Source organism: Phaethon lepturus, unplaced genomic scaffold, assembly GCF_000687285.1.
Source record: "Phaethon lepturus isolate BGI_N335 unplaced genomic scaffold, ASM68728v1 scaffold3436, whole genome shotgun sequence".
Lineage (NCBI taxonomy): Eukaryota > Metazoa > Chordata > Aves > Phaethontiformes > Phaethontidae > Phaethon > Phaethon lepturus.
In genome coordinates this window covers 13863-32967 of record NW_010548139.1, presented here as the reverse complement: position 1 = coordinate 32967, position 19105 = coordinate 13863, and the positions used below count along the sequence as shown (strand labels likewise).

The window sequence follows — 19105 nt, the reverse complement described above, 5'->3', positions numbered from 1 at the left end:
CCACTGGCATGCATTTCAGTTCTTAGAAAACTCAGTATCCAGGCTGAAAAAAAAAGAGAGGCAGAATTTAACTTTTCTGCTGTTCACTTATCCCTCTCTCCATTAACCAACACACAACACTAAACTGAAAATTTAACCCTCAATCTTCATGAAATAAAGCAAATTCAAGTAGCACTAATAGACTCACCTGACCAGAAGCTTGAAAGGAAAATGGTTCTTGGTGAAGCTTTGCAATTAGAAAATATCGCAGCCTAGAATTGGGAACGCCAAGCTGTAAGCAAAATCCACAAGCCTTTAGTCCATGTGATAGAGAGAAAAAGTGGTCTACAGCATCATACCAGGTATTTGCCATTATATACAGTAATAAAACTATGACACGTTATTATACTTTGCAAATTCAGAGATAGCAGTATTAATTGATAATATCTAAACATTTATTAACTTCAATACCTAGGTATTTTCAAAGAAACAAGTGGGCAATTATTCTTTGTACCTCATGGTTTTGAATTCCTCTGTAAACGAACAGGAATGCAAACAAACTTTTATGCAAGGTAAGAAGAAAAATTACATGCATCATGATTTCTTGGGACAGGTACTACCTGTTTTCTATAAAAAAAGCAAAAAGGTGTCTTCTTGCCTTTTTGAGCAAAGAATTACAAGACATCTAACAATGAAACAAATGCACCACAACTCTACCCTCTTCAAGCTACCATCTATCAGCTTCTCTCAGATATATACGGTACTTCGCTGATTCCATTTAGTCTTGCACAATCCGAAATCTCTCTCAACTCTTTCTTCAGTTGCCAGGGAAACATGCAAACAAAGCCCCTCCTCCCACAAATGACAGAGTCACATTTTCTGTGCTGAGAAATTCACAGGCATCAGCATTTCTGAAGCAATGAGGCGCCTGAAAGGAAAACCACCTTCCTGGTCATGGTGTAAATTTATACCTTCTTGAAAAACATGGTAGCAAAGCAATATGGGACTAGGATCTGAACAAAAACAGCAATATGATTATGCCAGTATACTAATGAGAGATCAGAAGTCATGCCAGATGGCTTTCTCATTCAGAAGAGTATCTTCAGCTCTGGGCATGACTTTCTTCGCTAATACAATAGATCATTTTCAAATGTCCTTGGGCTCACTGCAGTTTGAACAGTTAAATAATATTAGAGCAATGTTAGTACTCACGCAGGTTGGAGACAAGAGAAATTCTTGATATTTAAACCCACAGGTTTCTAGTGTTCGCAAAAGTTCATTTCTGGCAGTGAAAAGAATCAAAAAGCAATTACTCCCTTCATAGAACCTTTAGGCCCTTTTTTATCCTAAATAAAAACACATTAAATGCAACACCTTAGGTACCAAGACATTCAGCACATTCAGTGAAAGAACTGGACAGAGAATCACAGATATGAAGTCCTCTATTTCTGAACTTGAGGAGACAATATACAAAGTTCAGTGTTAGCATAGTCAAAAATGACTATTACACATTCACAGGTACCTCACATCTACTTCAGTGCAAACCTCCCTTCAAAAAAAAAAATCCCACCTCTAGGAGAATACTTACAATATGTCAACAAGGAAAATAATTGGAGGGCAAGGCATTGTCTTTATTGTGAATTACAAAACAGATTAAAACCACTACGAATAGCTCACTACTTCCTTCTGTTCACATTCGTGGCATCAGTTAAGCCTAACAAAAGGGTTAACTCAAGGGATGACAAAAATTGGTGGATTTGATAATAACAGTGTGGTAGGACTGTACTTTATAAACAGTGGAAAAATCACCGAAATGGAAGTCTTCTTAAAAAGACTTGTCTTTTCTATTCTATGCAGACTGTACTAGGCTGGAACTATAGAAAATGCATGAGCTGTGACTTGTACCTGGCACTGTATGTCACACTGCATTCCAAGTGTTGTAAGAAAAAGCAAATGTTTTGACTGCGGTGTTTTCTGAACTACAACTTGTTCCAAACACCGGCCAGCAAGGCATAGCCTCGGGAATAGCAGGGACTACAGCAGCAGCCTGCACCTCCAAAGTGTTCAAGTGTTCAGAGGACTGCTGCACGTTCAGCCAGTGAGAGAGCTGACCATGTCTCCCAGCTGCCTGCCGTATTTGTTAAGGAGCATAACATGCAGGGTTGCTGCTCTCTTGGTGCTTTAAGGAATGCTACGGAAAGATCCTACTCTATTCCAGCACAAAAGGAGAAGGAAGATCACAATGTCCTGCCTCCTGCTTCGCCCACGGAAGAGGAGAATGCTCCTGCTGTCATTAGATAACCTTATTGACAACTTTCCTCTTCCATATTTCAGGCAAAGATTATATACAGTCTTCATACTATATCTGTGGTCCATTTGATGGCAACCCTGAACCAGTGATAATCTACTATCAACAAAGGCACTGAAGAAAGCCTCTACACTGGACTGTGATCTTAACACAAGATACCATGAGCTCCTGTCATGGATAAAAACCCAAAACCTCTGAGTGCTATATCTACTGTTATTTTTCTTTGAAAATTAATATTAACCCTTCTAAAGGACATAGGATCATCAAATAAAATCAACAGACTCAACTTATTATAACATGTTCTACCTGCTTAGAGAAATAAATAGTTATTTAGCAAGTTGCTTTCACAACCTAAGATTTTCATTCCTAAATTAAAACAGTATTTTTAAGCCACAGCTGCTAGCTGTCCCATCTCACTAATTTGTTAACTTAAATTCTGGGATATAAAAATCCTGCCTTCCCCTTCTAAAGAAAACATCCTTTATTAAAAATTAAAACCTGCATAAATCAGACTTTACCTCGCAGAAGAAGATTCAAATCCTTTAACGTTTTCTAAAAGTAGGTATTTTGGAAGCTTCTGGAGCCTACAATTAAAAAAAAGATGAACAAATCAGAGTACCAAGGAGTAAACTATGTTACAATCATCCACAGATTTGTTCAGCTACAAGAAAGATCAAAGTATTTCCACATTATGCTAGCTGTTACAGTGTAGCATCCTTAAAAAAAAGCTACGTCAACTCTCAAGGTTGCCTAGATCAAATCATTCCCAACTGAATTAAAAATGTGGACTACTGGTAATTATAAAAAACAACAAAACCTACTTATGTTCACATGGAATCCTCCGCACCCCATGCATGTACTTCTGAAAATGCTTACCGCTGTTCATTTTCCTAAAGCATAGTATTATTCAACAGATTGAGTTTGTAATAGGAAGGATAATTGTCGGGGGAAAAAAGATCATTATTTAGCCATGGAACAGAAAACTTTTGTTTTAAAGCACTTAAACCTGAAATCAATGTCAAAACATCACGTCACCCTTAGCGATAACACATCAGAACCAGTAGTCATCTAATTGCTTTACAAAATACAACATTTAGAGCTCAAACTGTAGATATTCTCAATTTTCTATACTTAACTTTTTCATTTTGATGGAGGAGGAGAGGAAGGAGGTGCCTGAGGTTTAGCAAGATCAGTGTGAAGCTCTGGAAATAGGCTCATTCCAAAAACAGCATATTAAATAGCTAGAGAAAGGAACACGCCCAAACTGTGCCAGGGACCATTCTAACAATTTAGAAGCATAGATGATTCAGATTCAAGTCCCTGGAAACACTCCCTGGCACTGATTAACTCTCTAGTAAGGCTAATGTAGACATAGTATGGCTGTCACACACTGAGATCTCAGAACAGCATATAGAAACAGGATACCAACGCCACCATGCTTAAAGTCAGTGAGTGACTTTGCACTTCTACTGGTACAAATCACAGCAGAATTTCCTTTAGCATGTTTTTAACTACCATCAATTAAAGACATGCACATGATGAAACAAAGAAGTAAAGTATTTCACCTGAAATTGGAAAATGTACAAGATACTACGTCAAATTTAAAAACACTAAAAATAATAGTGAAAAAAATACTGAACTGAAAAAAGCATCAGCAGCCAAATTCCCTGCAGAGGAATGGAGAATATACCTGTTGGTATGCTTACCCACACTCAACATCATCATCACCTACCATGAAACATTTTTAAAGTAATGAATCCAGAGCATAGACTGAAATGCAAGAGCTCATACAGGATCAACAGATCACAAGATAAGTAATCACTACACAAAGAATATGTGTTAAGTACTTGGAAGGTTTTAACATTACAAACATGTCTGTATAAGTAGCACTTTGACGTCAGCATTACATTTCCCTGGATTATGGCTTGTACACGATAAACAGACAGTAACCGGACCATTTGGGTCAGACTTTGTTTGCTGGCTGGGTGCTCCAAAGATTTCCCAGATATCTCCAGATCTTGAAATTGTCCTTTCCATATCTCTAATATTTGTCTTCCCAGGCTAACTTTAAGCCTCGTTTCAGCGATATTTCATTATAGTATTCAACGATATTTCATTATATTTCGAACATAAGGTAGGAACAGCCAAGGAATGAAAAACTGCTTTATAGTTTCCATAAACTAAACACATGCTGTACCAATTTAGAATGCAAAGTGATAATTACTATATTAAGAATTTCCCTTTTTTGGGCTGAAATACTCCATACTCAAATGTCTGGCAAACATGTCATATCCAAAAAATACACAAACACTATCTCAGTAAAACATAAATCTATTGAAGCTGAGAAACTCTGCAGAAGCCACCATCTTGAACATATTACAGACTGCTTACACTAAGTACTGCCTCAAGAAACAGCCTGCCCAAGGGAGATAAGGCACGTCAGCAGGGTCTCATGGGGTGTTGAGATAAAGTGTCATAGCCAAGCCCAGCTCCTTTGCATCGTCATGACGAAAAACAGATGTCCTGCAGTGCCTAAAGCTTTGGTTTGAGAAGGAAAAGCTTCTGCCTTTTATCCAGCTGAGCCCACAGCAACCAGGAAGCAACATTTCCCTATTAATGCACAACAGCGTCCCAAAGGCAGCCAGCTTCTTAACTGTGTCCGAGTTTAATGGAAAGGAATACTGAGGTCAGGATTCTCTTAAGGATAAGGAAGGTACTATTATTCTGACAAATCATTAACTTACACACTATCTGCTGGTTTTAATTTATCATTGTGAAAGGGCAGTCTGGATGACTGAATTACATTCCTTGTTCCAGAAAAGACATCCTTTGTAACTTTTGGAAACTCACATTATCTCGCTATTTTTGTGCCTCTGCTAGAAGTGGGGAAGTAATAACAATCTTTCTTTTTACCTTTTAATTGTCTAACTTACTAGGCTATCGAATCTGTATTGTGTTCTGTACTGTGCTCTCTGCCACAGACTTCTTAGGTGATCCCAGCCAAGCCACTAGCCCTTCTGTATCTGTGTTCTCTATCTGCTGATGACAAGGGCAAAGAGGTGGTCCCATTTAACCTTGCTGGCTGCAGAAAAGTTGTTTCTGGAAGAAGGATGAAGACCCTTTTCTCACAGTGTTAATGGCAGTTTGAAAGAAAGGCTGTTGTTGGTACTGGTTTCCTCCTGTGCAGAAAGTATTCATTAAAAAACAAACAAACAAACAAACAAAAACAAAAAAAAAAAAAAAGAAAAGAAAAAAAGAGACAGCCAAACCTCCCTTCCTCCTCCTCCAGTTCCGTGAACAAGATTAACCAATGAAGGAATATATAGAGAAGAGCTGTCCCAGTCTCCAGCAGAAGCACAACTGCCAGGAATGGTAAGTGCCTGGTGGATTGTAACTGATGCAAATTCTCAGGCTCATGGCAATTGGTGCCCACTGGACATCTCAATCCAGAAGCAGAGATTTCTGCTGGGTAATCTCCCTGAGCAACTGCTTGCTCCACTTCCCCAGGAAGGATTCTTACAGTGCTATGCATCTCTTCCCAAAAAAGACTACAAGCATTACTTGGAGTTGATTTTTAACACTCTGAGTAAGAACAGTTTAGGTGGGCAAAAACCACTCTGTTTGGACTTACTGTTTAAAAATTTAAGGCATAAATAATACAAATAATTATGGCTCTTTTATTAGGAACTGGGGTCTGACCAGACAAAAATGACAGATCAATACAAAGACAAAGGCACTGTTCAGACAGTGCAGTGCTATTTGAATTCTTTAGTATTACTACTCAAAACAAGAGATTATACTACAAACCAAAAATACACAATCTGCCCCAAGATATCTAGAAGCAGCACCAAAAAGACAGAATAGACACTTTAAGAAAGAATGGAATGGGACAGAAGATATATCATATTGTGCAGCCAACAACATATTTCAACAAACTTTCAAATGTTACCTACTCAAAAGGTGACTAAATGTTGAATCAAAGCTTTTTTAACCTGCTATTCAAGCAATTTTCATGTTTAGCGTTATCATTAGCAAACTATTCTGTTATGTTACCTATTCCTTGCAGTACAAGTTTGATATTGAACTGAAAACAAATTAAGTCAATTTTTTTCATTTATGATACAGCCACAGTTTAAACAGACACACAGTAAAATGAAAATCAAACAATGAAAGCATATACAGTAACTATGAGATGATGATGGCATTAGTAAAATACAAGTATTTGTAAGCTACATGTGAAAACAAACAAGTAATACAACATAGTACTAGTAGTATCCCTGTAAAAGCGGGTAGATGACTTGTCTCACTGAAATATAAAAGACCTACTTAGTTACAACAAAGACTTAAGAACTGAGGTACAAGTTCATTTATACCTTGGGAGAATATCAAGGATATAGAGAAAGCTCTTTGTCCGTGGATCAGATACATCACCTTGCAAGCCAATTCTAAGAAAGAATAAAGAAACACCTGTACATTAGTTGGAGCAGACTGACATTTGACTTATATTTTTCTATTGAACACTGACACTTTTTGCTCTGAGTTTCAAAACGGGATTCTGCAAAAGCATCATGTACAGACATGAGGACCTGCTCACAGAGGCAGCGTCCTAAGAAATGCTCTAAGGATGAAAGTCTGCCCCTGTAATCCATCAGCTCACCGCGAGGTTAAAATTGAAGCATTCAGTAATGAAATCCACTCCCCAGCCTGCAAAGCATTTTGCATTCTGGTCTTGTCCAGCAAACCCCTTGAAGATTCTTGGCTCTGAAAGAACAAAAAACCCCACTGGGCTCCTGGGAATACCCCGCTATTTTATGTTGAGTATATTAAATTATTTCTATTAATTAAAGCCTCAGTGTTCACCATTTTCCAGGATTGAGCTGCCTGTGAATAAATTTGTAACCAATTTTGTAACATTAAACTAGACAGCTCATGTAGGCTATAAAAACGATAACATAATTTAACAATTCCAGGCCTGTGTTCTCCTAACTTATACTTGTATTGGTTCTTAAAAAAGAATAAAGCCTTGGTAGAAGAGCTTTAGCACGTCTCTAAATTAGTCATACACACATTTTGCTTTTCACCATAATATAAAAAAATATTTTTGAAGGAATGGTTCCTATATACATCACAGGTTTGCACAAAGACATTTTTATAGATCAGCACCACTTTGGAGGGATCTCTTTTTAACCTTAGAGCATTCAATGTACTTTCTTACACAAGCAGTTTCATCACCATCAACAGACTTTTTTCATGAAGCTACTACTTTGCATGAGTACAGGTACTAGAATCTTACCTCCACTGGTCACTGCTGTCAAGTGATACAAATTTGAAACTAATCTGACAAATAACATCTCAGTGAGTTCAGTTCTTAAGCAGCAAGATATTTTTCTATACCATCCACAAAATCATTTCAAAGGCATTACCCTCCTAGTCTTGGGTGAAATAGAAATATTCCTCAGATTAAACTATTTGTGTGCACACACAATTTTCAGTGTACAAATGAAAACAGATTACACTCAGTTTCAGACAGCAGTGAGAAATTCAAATCCTCGTTCTGGAGTTGCCCCAGGAAAAGATTAGATTGATATCTAAGAGGAAAGGAAGCACTCCTAAACAGCAAAATCTTTGAATTTCACTGTCAGAGGAACAATATGGTATGCAAAATAGGGCTGTAAGAAGCTTACTGGATTTATATTGAATTAAAATATAATTTACAAGAAATGTGATCAATAAGTAAGATTCAAAATTGATGCATTTCTTCCACTTCAGTAAACATCATGGTGAGCAGAACTACATTTTTGCTTAGGAAGAGAAAGATACACAGATGAACCACACATGGTGTCACTCTTTAAACCATTTCTCACTTTACATGCTGTAACAACAGCACTTTTCTCCAAAGTGTGCTATATCTACCTTGTAAATGGCTGACAGGGAGGACTCATCAAAATCATATCAAAAGATAATCTGTCAAATTCTTTCAGTGTTATGCCCTGAATAAGGAAAAAAATAGAAGAATTTTGAGTGTTGTAAATTGTAGCAAACTCGTAAGTCACCTTCCAGATCTAACTACTCCTCTTTACTTCCACTATATGCTTCATCTAGCAAAAAACTATCTAATCTCCCATTTGACCTAAAATTTTATTCTTTTCTACCTTGGCAAACCGTACAATGTAAATATGCATTAACTGTTTTGAATATGAACCAAAACCACTAATGATGTTAGCATCTATACATAATCTTGAGGGTTTTACCTATTCATTCTTTCACAAGAGGTGTGTAGTGGTTCTTTCAGTAGATAACATCACAACACTGACTAGTTATTTCTCCCCAGCCCTACTCCAAATAAAGTGTTATTCTCAGACATGAAGTCTTTGTACATCAGAAACAATATTAACATACTCTGAACAGGTAAAAAAATATTAGATCTTCTCAAAAGACAAACTATCTGAGCAGAAAAGTAGCTCAGGTGTTAACATAATAATTTTTGCAAGTCCAGACTGGGTGTGTTAACTCTTGGGAGCTCACTATCAATGCATTCTGTGACATTTACTTCATTCTAGTTTTGCCCAGTAAAAATCCCTCAAAGATATTATATGGCTGAAAGCTCTACTCTGCAAAAAAATTAATGTTCAGAGAGAAAAAGAATTAGGTTCGTAGCATGAACTAATTATACGGGTAGAAGTTCTTCTAAACTAAATTTTAAGCAACACTAGGAGGACAACATATTAAGAGGAGAGAAGGATAGTGATCAAGTAACTATCAGCTAGACAAAGAAATCACTGCCTTACATATTTTCAGGATTATCTATATAGCAAATATAACTGCCCACAGAACCTAGACAAAAGCAGTTATTTTTTCCAATAAATTTAAAGAAGATCTTGCTGACTGAAATCTGCTCTTATCTACTGTAAGGAGGCATAAGCTAGCATTCTTCTTCTTTTCCCATATAAAACTGTAAACTATAATTTAGTCTGTTATTATTGAGTGCTGAATAGCATCTAACCTTTAGCCACCTATTTAAGTCTTACTTAAGCTGGCATCTTAAAACAAATTCAGAATCTTTTACTGTCGTGTTGTAAAACTGTAATATAAATACATATATGTTTATATATAAAAATAAAATTATATATATGTAAGTATTTATTAATAACATGATATAAATAATATAATAAAAAGACATATACAGTATTTCCTAACTAAATCCAGACAAAACCATATGCCTAGTTTGCCCCTCATTAAAACAGAAGCCAATTTTACCTAGCTCTTCTTCAAATAATTTGGAAAAGGGACATAATTCCTAAAACATTTGATCTATTGAGCCCACAAAAAAATGCAAGACTGTCCTATCCAGTATATTTTCTTGTGTTTTACTCAGATTAACTATAATGACAAAATGAAGGCATGGCTCCAAGTGATTTAATTAAATTCTTTCAGAACACATGAAAATATTTTTTTAATCTGAAAGTATGATTTTTGCCATTCCTTTACTGCTGGTAAGCATTCCTCTTGACATTCACGTAACCTTTGTTGATGCAGCAGTGAAGACCTTCATGAAAAGATTGCAGTGTGAGTATCCCTTAACTTCAATAAACCACCACAGCATAAGAAATCAAAGTTATTGTAAAACTGCTATATTCATAACAACAAAAATTAAATCTTTTTGTTTCTTTTGTTACTAATAAGAATAGTGAAGACAACTTACTTCTACAAATGCCATACTAGAGCAAAAAAGATAATTGTTACTCACCTCAATTGTCTTTGCCCATAATGGAGTGCTTGGAAAGTTGTGCTTATAAACTTCATTGGCAAGAGTGTTCACATCAACAGCAGCAACAACTTCTGCAGACGTGCAGCTTTCTAAAATTAAAAAAATAATTTGAAAAATGTAACTTCTCTTTACCGCTCTTGGAAAAATGCATTTGTTCAGTTGCATTACAGCTATGCTCGAGGGAAACTACATTATCAAACTCTGCTGTGCTGCCTTTAAAGCTTCATATGAAAAATATGCTGGTTTCTAACCATATGACAAATACTTCCCTTATATATCCAAAAATGGAAGCTAACTGCACACTTCTTAATCTGTCGATATAGTCACACAAAATCCAAACAGGGTGCATCTGTACAACACTTCCACCTGCACTCAGTTGGTCTCTGCGGCCACCAAGTTCCTTAGCTATAGCAACACAGTCTGAGTCAACCTGCCGAGTCCCCTTGCTACCACCTGAGCTTCTCCAGCCACTGACAACTCACAGGAACTAAATGTACCATTTCAGAAGTATACTACTTCTCATTGTGAAAAAATGGGACCAATAAATACATGTGAGATACAGCTACTCTTGCAATAAAACTTTAAGAGTTGCCTGAAAAACATTTGTGCTTATATTCCAATAAAACCTTGGGCCTTGAATGCAACTGCTGCCTCCTTTGAGTTCAAGGTCCCAAAAATACCAAACACTCTGAAGGACAACATTTGGCAGTTCCTCTTCTCTTGATATCAGCAGAAGTACTACTGGACACTTAGAGGTGTTGTTGAAAAGAAGAGAGCACAGTGTAACAAATCTACTGACAGTTAAAATCCCGAAAGAAAAATACACTAAAAAGAATGTAAATAAGCAATGGTTAACTTAGAGTTAACAGAATAGGTTCTACAGAAGCTAAAGACATAAAAAGAACAGTGTTTAATCCACTGCTTATCATGCCACACTAGTTATTATTACTAACCACAATACCTTCACTGAGGCTTTTTATCCAGGAAGATATCCAGGTGGTCACCGTTACAGCTGCAGGCAGAAAACGGTGACTGTACTTCCTGATATACAAAACCAGTTTCAACTACCAGGAAATGCACATTACAGTCACTATTATGAAGCCCCAGATGAAAAACAGGCTATTTAAAAAAAATTTGGTGAATCAAAAGAAACAAGGCAAATAGCCACATCTTTGAGTAATCTCACAACATGCTCAAGTAACATATTAACAAATGACCTTACGAGACATCTTATGAATTACTGTTAGTCAGCTAATTATTTACAGTTTGAGAGCATGAAAAACCAACTATTAACATCCCCAGCAGATTTAAATTTGAGTGATGCAGTCATCACCCATCTACTATCTTTCAGGTTTTCAAGGCCATCTGTGCTGGTTTTGGTTGGGACGGTTAATTTTCTTCACAGTAGCTAGTATGGGGCTATGTTTTGGATTTGTGCTGGAAACAGTGCTGATAACACAGGGGTGTTTTTGTTACTGCTGAGCAGTGCCTACACAGAGTCAAGGCCTTTTCTGCTTCTCACACCACCCCACCAGTGAGAAGGCTGGGTGTGCACAAGAAGTTGGCAGGGGACACAGCTGGAACAGCTGACCCCAACTGACCACAGGGATATTCCATACCATATGGCATCATGCTCTGCATATAAACTGAGGGAAGGAGGAAGCAGGGAGACATTCAGAGTTACGGCCTTTGTCTTCCCAAGTAACCGTTCGGCATGACGGAGCCCTGCTTTCCTGGGGACGGCTGAACACCTGCCTGCCAATGGGAAGTGGTGAATGAATTCCTTGTTTTGCTTTACCTATTAAACTGGTTTTGTCTCATCCCACAGGTTTTCTCCCTTTTCCAATTCTCTCCCCCATCCCACCAGGGAGGAATGAGCGAGTGGCTGCGTGGTGCTCCAGCTGGAGCTAAACCACACCACCTTGTTCAAAACTAAGATGAAAGAGAAATCTGGGTATTGGAAAGATTGTAGCAGACATTTTAACAAAGACCAATGTGGTTCTCCTGGGTTTACTTAGTGCAATAGAGAGCAAAAAGAATAGGAGTTTCACAAGCAAAAGATTTACAGACGGCCGCCTATTAAGGGTGAACATACGAATCATTATTTGCAGTTACTGTCTTGACATTTTGACCATAAATTGTAACCGAAGTTATTAAATACAGGTGTATCCACAAGGATGACAGAATGACTACACCTGAGGTTACAGAACAGGTACGTTAACACTGACATCTAGCGTGAAAAGAACATTGCCGTAGCAGGTTGACTGTCTCAAGTTACAAGCATACTCAAGAACCAACACCTTCATATTCTTAAAACAAAGTTGTAACACGTTAAGTAATGGGAACAAACTTCAAGTACTGTTTAAGAAACTGCTTTTGTTATTTATTCTTTCAGTTTTTAAAATACATTGTCGTGAGAAGCTGATCCTTACTGCGTGTTCCAAGCACTCCAGAAGGAAAAAAAAAAAAACAAACCACAAACAAGAACCTCAAATTATTATCTAAATTAATACATAGTTTAAAATTGACAATTGGAAATGCAGGCAGTGTGCTTTCTCTCACAACTCATGATTCAGACGCTCATCCTTTTTACTAGCATCAATCCAATCTCTCCCTACATACATACAAGAAAAAAGAAGTACTGAGGATTTGCATGAAGGGACTTCACAGACCCAAATGCCTGGAAATACTGATAGAGAGCACACAGCTAACAGGAATTTACTGAATCCCCTTTAATCCCCTTGCAATACAATGTTCAGTCTAAACCAGAGATGTTAACCCACATGGAAAAGGGACAAGAACTTTTCCTGAACTATTCCACCTGACATCCTCTCTTCTCAATTCAAAGGCCTAGTAATTTTTTCAAAGCTTCTCCTCCTTTTCACTCAAAAGCTGTGGCTCACTTGGGAGTTCCTGTGACAGAACAGTCTCCTTCTAAAAGCTGATTAAGCATATTTGTGTGGAAATACCCTGGAAACGCATGAAGGAGCTCGAGTAGACAAGCAGATCTCACACATCCAACCTAACAAAGAAAGGCTTGTGTAAATTTCAAAGTGAAAATTAAACATTTTTAAAGAACTTCTGAAATTTAAAAAACTTTGATGTCAAACTCTGATACTCCATTTTGCTATAGCAATTATATTTATTACTTGAAAATGACTGTAGGAATGTATCACAAAAAAGACTGAAAGCAGAATCTAAAAAAAAAACAAAACAAACCTAACAGAATCAAGACTGTGTTTAACTATCCCTACTGACAAAAGGCACAAAAGCAACTCAGGAATATGAAAATGCCCCTGAACTGCTGACTTAGTGAGATGTTAAATCAACTCTCCAGAATATATAGCAGAACTTCAACACAGACACAGCTCTGGAGACTTTTTTTTTTTTCCAAACAAGTACGTCCAATTTTCAAAACACAGCCATTTAAGAGCATTACAACTATGCAGAGAAGAATTTAATTTTATGTAGACTAAAGAAAAATAATACACATTTCCTATGTGAAACTAAGCAGTTGCTGGAATACTTGATTTGCAATGTTCCTCAACACCTGAGTTTTTGAACCAAGACTTCACATTTCTGAAAGATGTTGTATGTCAAAAGGAAGCCACAGACATGATGGGGAAGTTACTGAGGGAGGTGTTACGGTTTATTTTTAGGCAGACTAAATTGTAATCCTCTCTCTTGGCTGAAAGCAGGTGAACTCAAATTTTTATCATACTATTAAGAAAGTACTGATTTTGCACTTGAGTCTTAAAACCTCCAGGATCCACACAGAATCTTTTTTTTTACCATTATTTATACTGGAGTCAAACTTTGGTGCCAATTCTTTTATTGTATACACAATGCTTACAAGCCATTTCAGCTATGTAGTAGTCACTCGAGTGAAAGGGACAGTGCTGTAATGATTGGAAGGTGCATTTGAAACAAAGAAAGACAGGATGGGTGCATTTAGCTTCTGATTTGGAAAAAAACAAACGCAAAGGGTTGGTCATCTTCAAACATCTTCTTTGTTATCTTCAAGTCATCTTCAAACACTGAAAATAAAATTTCTGACATTATAATATCTGTCCTTTTTCTCTTCAGAATCCATCCCTTCGTTATGTGTTTCGAGCAGACCTTAAAATTAACATAGACCTGATTTATACTCACCACTGTACTTTTGTAATAGAATCATCAATGTCAGCAGAGCATGGTGTTACACCAAGAGCAGAGTTTGGTGGATCTCAGCATATTGGAAAATGAGAGACAGACAATTATCTATTCTAACAGGTATATGGAAACAGATGGACAAGGGAAGATTAGTCACATGTTTTGTCAGTCCTGTTTCCTTTTAAAACAGAGAGCAAAGATTTCATTTATGAGCTGTCAGCTCTTGGCTGACATCATTAGGCTGAATCGCCCATGGCTACAGTCAACACGACTATCAGTAAACTTGATACTTGCTTCCTACAGGATACTTAGCAACTTTTTTCACTGCTCTATTTATACAGAGTTCACGTTCAGCCACACAAACTATGTAAATTTACATTATAGCACAACTGGCACCATCCTGTGCTACGAATGGCTATATTTTAGAGAAGCATTATGTCGAAATGAGCTTAGGTGTAAAAGCTTGCTCAAACTGGCAATATTTTTGTTTTGCATTGTGCTGAATCCTAAAGCTGCTTGCCAGTTTTGTCTGCTTTGTGTCTCCTCCTAACACACTTATGTTCAGTGTAATCACACACACCAGTTTATTATAAAGTGCAAGGCACAGAGATAATCAAATAAAGTGAATAAACTGAGAAGACAGGAGTACAAGAGACTCAAATTCTTATTCTATAAAATTGAAATATAACAATTGCAGACGAAAAATATCCCTACGTTATTACTGCAAAATTATGGTAATTTCTTAAAAGATGTCCTTTCATGGTTTATGCACAGAGACTTTTTTCAGTGACCTGGCAGATTACAAACACTTAGGGCCAAGACCTGGAACACATTTTTCATGGGAAAACTGCCTAAATTAATAAGCCAGTTTAAGTTTGTTTTGTTGGGAATGAGGAAGAGCAACCTGTTTGTTTGATGGAAAGTTGCTAAGGAAATTAATTTGTAGCCACAGATTTTCTAAAAATAAACCACTGTGTTTTTCACTGCAGAAACTGTGCACTTTATATATAAAGAATATATTCACACATACGTACACACAGACACACACATATATATAAAGTATCATAGATTTAGACCTACATAATCTAAACATCAACCTTTATAAACCTCGCAAAGTTTGGAGCACACGGTGTGAGGAAGGGATGAAATGTACTCCCATCTCTTAGCTGCCTCAATCTTTCCAGAGTATGAATAGTGAACATGAATAGACTCCCATCAAGCTCAACCTTCTAAATTGTATATTTTTGCATGTCTTTGCTGTTAAACTTGAAATACTATCATAAAGCATTCAAAACCTAAAACTAGAAATTCTGCATATGCTGAATCATCTACAGCTAAAGTATCAACACAGAGCTAGACAATCCCCAAGATTTTTCTTTTTCAGTTTTGGACTGAAATCTAAATTCAGGAATATCCTTCTTTTCACTGTCAAAAAGAACCTGATTCAACTATGTGACTATGTACTAGTAACTTCTATGTACAGAAATATAGAAACACTTATTATAAGAGTATAAACTTCTGTGAATTTATTAAAATTGAATTATTTCTTACTGTATGCACAGACAATCTCAAAACCAACTGCATACTACTCTGTGCCAAATGCCTTCTACTTTTAATGACAGCTGCCAAAACAATGAACATCCTCATCCTGCAAGCTCAAGTATATGCTATCCTAAAACTAGGTTTATGAAAGATCAGAGCCAAAAAGGCCTTAAGGGTAGAAAGGCAGTGTCAGATTTCCTGGAAAATACCTACTTGCCAACTGAAAACACTAGCAATTTCATAGAACAGTAGCAAGTTGGACCAGCTCTGCTAAACCTAACTGGCCACAAAACTGGCTACATAAGATGGCCAGGTACCAACAGTGAGCCAGAATTTGCCAGAACTGCAGAACACCTTTTGTAGAACAAGTAGCTTTCCTGGAGTGCTGCCACTGAAGTATTCCATGTTCTCTCTCTTTTCTACGTGTTCCCATTATTTTTCTTGGCTGTATAGATTCACTAGAAACCACAACAAGAAAATAAAGTATTACACATAATCTTCATCTCTCATGTATCTGGTTTATGAAAGCACTGGCAAAATGAAGGACTTTATTTCAAGCATGGTTTCATGTACACATATAGGCCTAAAACATAAAGAAACCCTATTATTAAAGTACTTACAGAGGAACATTCTTTCTTGTTTGTTTGATTTCCATATAAAAGCAAATACTTAAATGCCCCTTGACTTTACTTTGTTCCTTTATAAATTGTATAAGAAAACTGAATCCAGATGTCTAAAAGACTTGGAAAGAGAAAACAGCAGAAAGGATCAAAATGCCTATCTGCATCAGTATTCCTGAATGCAACTGAACTAATCAAAACCAGTTTTATATACTGACCAGTCATTAATACTCAATTCAGTGCAAATTGCATATAACCCTTTTTATTCAAATTGCCTGATTATTAGCTTTAACAACACTCAAAGCAAGATATTCATCTAGAAGTGTATGACTTGGACTTTTTCCAAGACAACACAACACCTATGGGCTGAGTTGTCATATGCTTCTCAGAAAAATAAGCACCCAAATTTGAAAAAAAAATTATACCAACTGTAATGCAAACAGCATTGCATCTATCCACTTTGCAAATTTCAATTGGTACTTAGCCATTTAGTACTCTCTAGGGTCATTTACACAACTAACAATTTAAGTCTCCTCTTATACATAGTCCCTTCATTTGCTTTGGCTGGCACTACTACAAAAAAAGGTGTCTCACTACTCATACTTACTGTAATTTCTTCAGTCAAATGTAAGCCCAGAATAACAGAAATTACAACATGCACTGACACTGATGCACTTGTTCAGCAAGTTCAGAAACAGTTAAGTTTGGCAGTAAATTTACCCTTTCAGGAAATAACATAAGGGTATTGGTTAATTCCTTCACCATCCAAACTACACAAGATATAAAGGTGATATACGCTCTCAAACCTTCATATGCACAGTAACTACCACTGGGTACATGTTTACAGTATTCTGATAATCTTCTAAAGCTGCATTCACAATATTCCCATTCTTTTAAGTATTTTGTTGTGTTGTAAATGACTCACTCTTAGGTAGCCATCCATAGGATATCACATGTGGCATTACAATTTGTTAACTATTGCAGAACACTAGCAAACATTCACAAGACATCTATAATCATGTTAAGAACATTGCTAGATAACATTCAGTAAATATTTGTTACATACATACACACGCCAGCACATGACAAATGGCTGAGTGAAGGACCATGGCATAGGCTAATTCAGGAAACACATTTTTTATGGAAATATGGAAATTGTCTACAATACATAGATAGTTCCCCATCACTTCAGAAATCAGACTACTAGAAATGTAGAGCGTTACTGTTACAGCTATACCACTCTCTTCATTCCACAAAGACTCCAAAATCTGTAGTTCCATACAAAGATCTATTTTGCTCTTAATAATCTAAGGATGTCTCTGGAAATAAGGAAAATGCATCCCTACAACAGGTAGTTAGGACTATTTACACTAACAATGTAGGTATCTCTTTTGGTATACCATGTGTTTTTACACATTATACATATAAAAAACATATATACACATTCAAGTAAAAATTAGGTAGTAGAAAAAATGCTGCACTGCCAAGTGTCAGTATGTTTTAAGTGAATGAACAATGCTAAAAGGATTCTACTCTGTAAGCATAACCTTTTAATATTGCTCATCTCACTGGAAAAATAACAAGATAAGGTAAATTTTCACCTGACATTTTTATGAAAATGCTCTCTGTTTTAGAGTATAATCGAAAGTCTGCTAATGCTTATGAAGACTGAAGTATTTGAAGGATTGTCATTACGATTTACAATTATTATGGTGATTCTCTTAAATGATACAAATATTTGTTAAAACCTGTACTTCAAAGTAACAGGGCCCAGGGTACTTTACAAAGGAGATCAATAGTCCCAGCTCATTTTTTTATTTGGGGAAGCCAAGTCATAGATTCTACAGGACTTGCTGAAGGTCACCCAGGCCATGCTTTAAGAAGCATGCAATACATTTAACAATACAGCAAACTCACTTCCAGGGTTCCTTGTACCAAAACAAACACTCACTTGGGCAGATAGTCTAGCATGAACTCACTAAACCAGTTTTCATATTTGGAAAGTGTTATACCAGTCTCATATATGGATCACATATCAGCTATTCACCTAATTACACGCCATGAAAGCCAAGTCTGCGTGCGTGCCTATGGGATAACCTGGCTAATTTGGCAGAGTATCATGCTGCGTGCCTGTGTGGTCCCGATCCCACTTGCAGTAGGGGTGTGTCAGTAGAAGAGAGAGCATGTTTTGATGAACACAAAATCACAGCCTTCGCAGATGTAGCTGCCTGGGCCAAAGAAGGTCCATGGATCCATAACATCCATCCCAGCGTGCTTCTGGCTACCTGGTACCACCCACCAGGCCACAAACGCTTTCAGGCATTGCTCAGCTTACAGCCATAGACCCCTAATGCAAGACATTGCTAGCCAAAACCCAGTTACCAATCTCCCTTACTGCTCACCCCCACGCAGCCCCCCCCCAAACCAGCTCCACCACCATGAAGTCACTCTTCTGTCCTGCAGAGGCACAGGTTGTGACTCCAGGGCTTGGAATGAGGGGACAACGCCGTCCTCCCACCCCACACCTTCCTTCCACATGGTGCTTGTGCAAGACGGCGGCGTGAGGCAACACGCCCAGCTGGGGAAGGGGCTATGAGAGAAGGGCCATCTTAATCCGCCCGCCCCATCGAGAAGATGGCGTCCTCCACAGCCTCCCCTCAGCCGTCGGGGTCCCATCGAGAAGATGGCGCCCTCGCGGGGGGGCGAGGAGGCGCACTGCAGGGCTGCGGCGGCAGG

At 37.4% G+C, this 19105-nt stretch overlaps 1 protein-coding gene across 1 annotated transcript in view; it reads right to left on the bottom strand.

Annotated features, from left to right (window-relative positions):
• The window catches only part of TRDMT1 (tRNA aspartic acid methyltransferase 1), a 30135-nt gene that overhangs the window by 10930 nt on the left and 100 nt on the right, over positions 1–19105 (bottom strand). The window contains exons 2-7 of the mRNA XM_010289855.1: positions 10035–10144; positions 8201–8277; positions 6661–6732; positions 2806–2871; positions 1192–1261; positions 188–271 (exon numbers count right to left, since the gene is read on the bottom strand). Of these exons, the coding sequence (XP_010288157.1) occupies positions 188–271; positions 1192–1261; positions 2806–2871; positions 6661–6732; positions 8201–8277; positions 10035–10144 (479 nt within the window). The remainder of the gene's footprint in view (positions 1–187; positions 272–1191; positions 1262–2805; positions 2872–6660; positions 6733–8200; positions 8278–10034; positions 10145–19105) is intronic.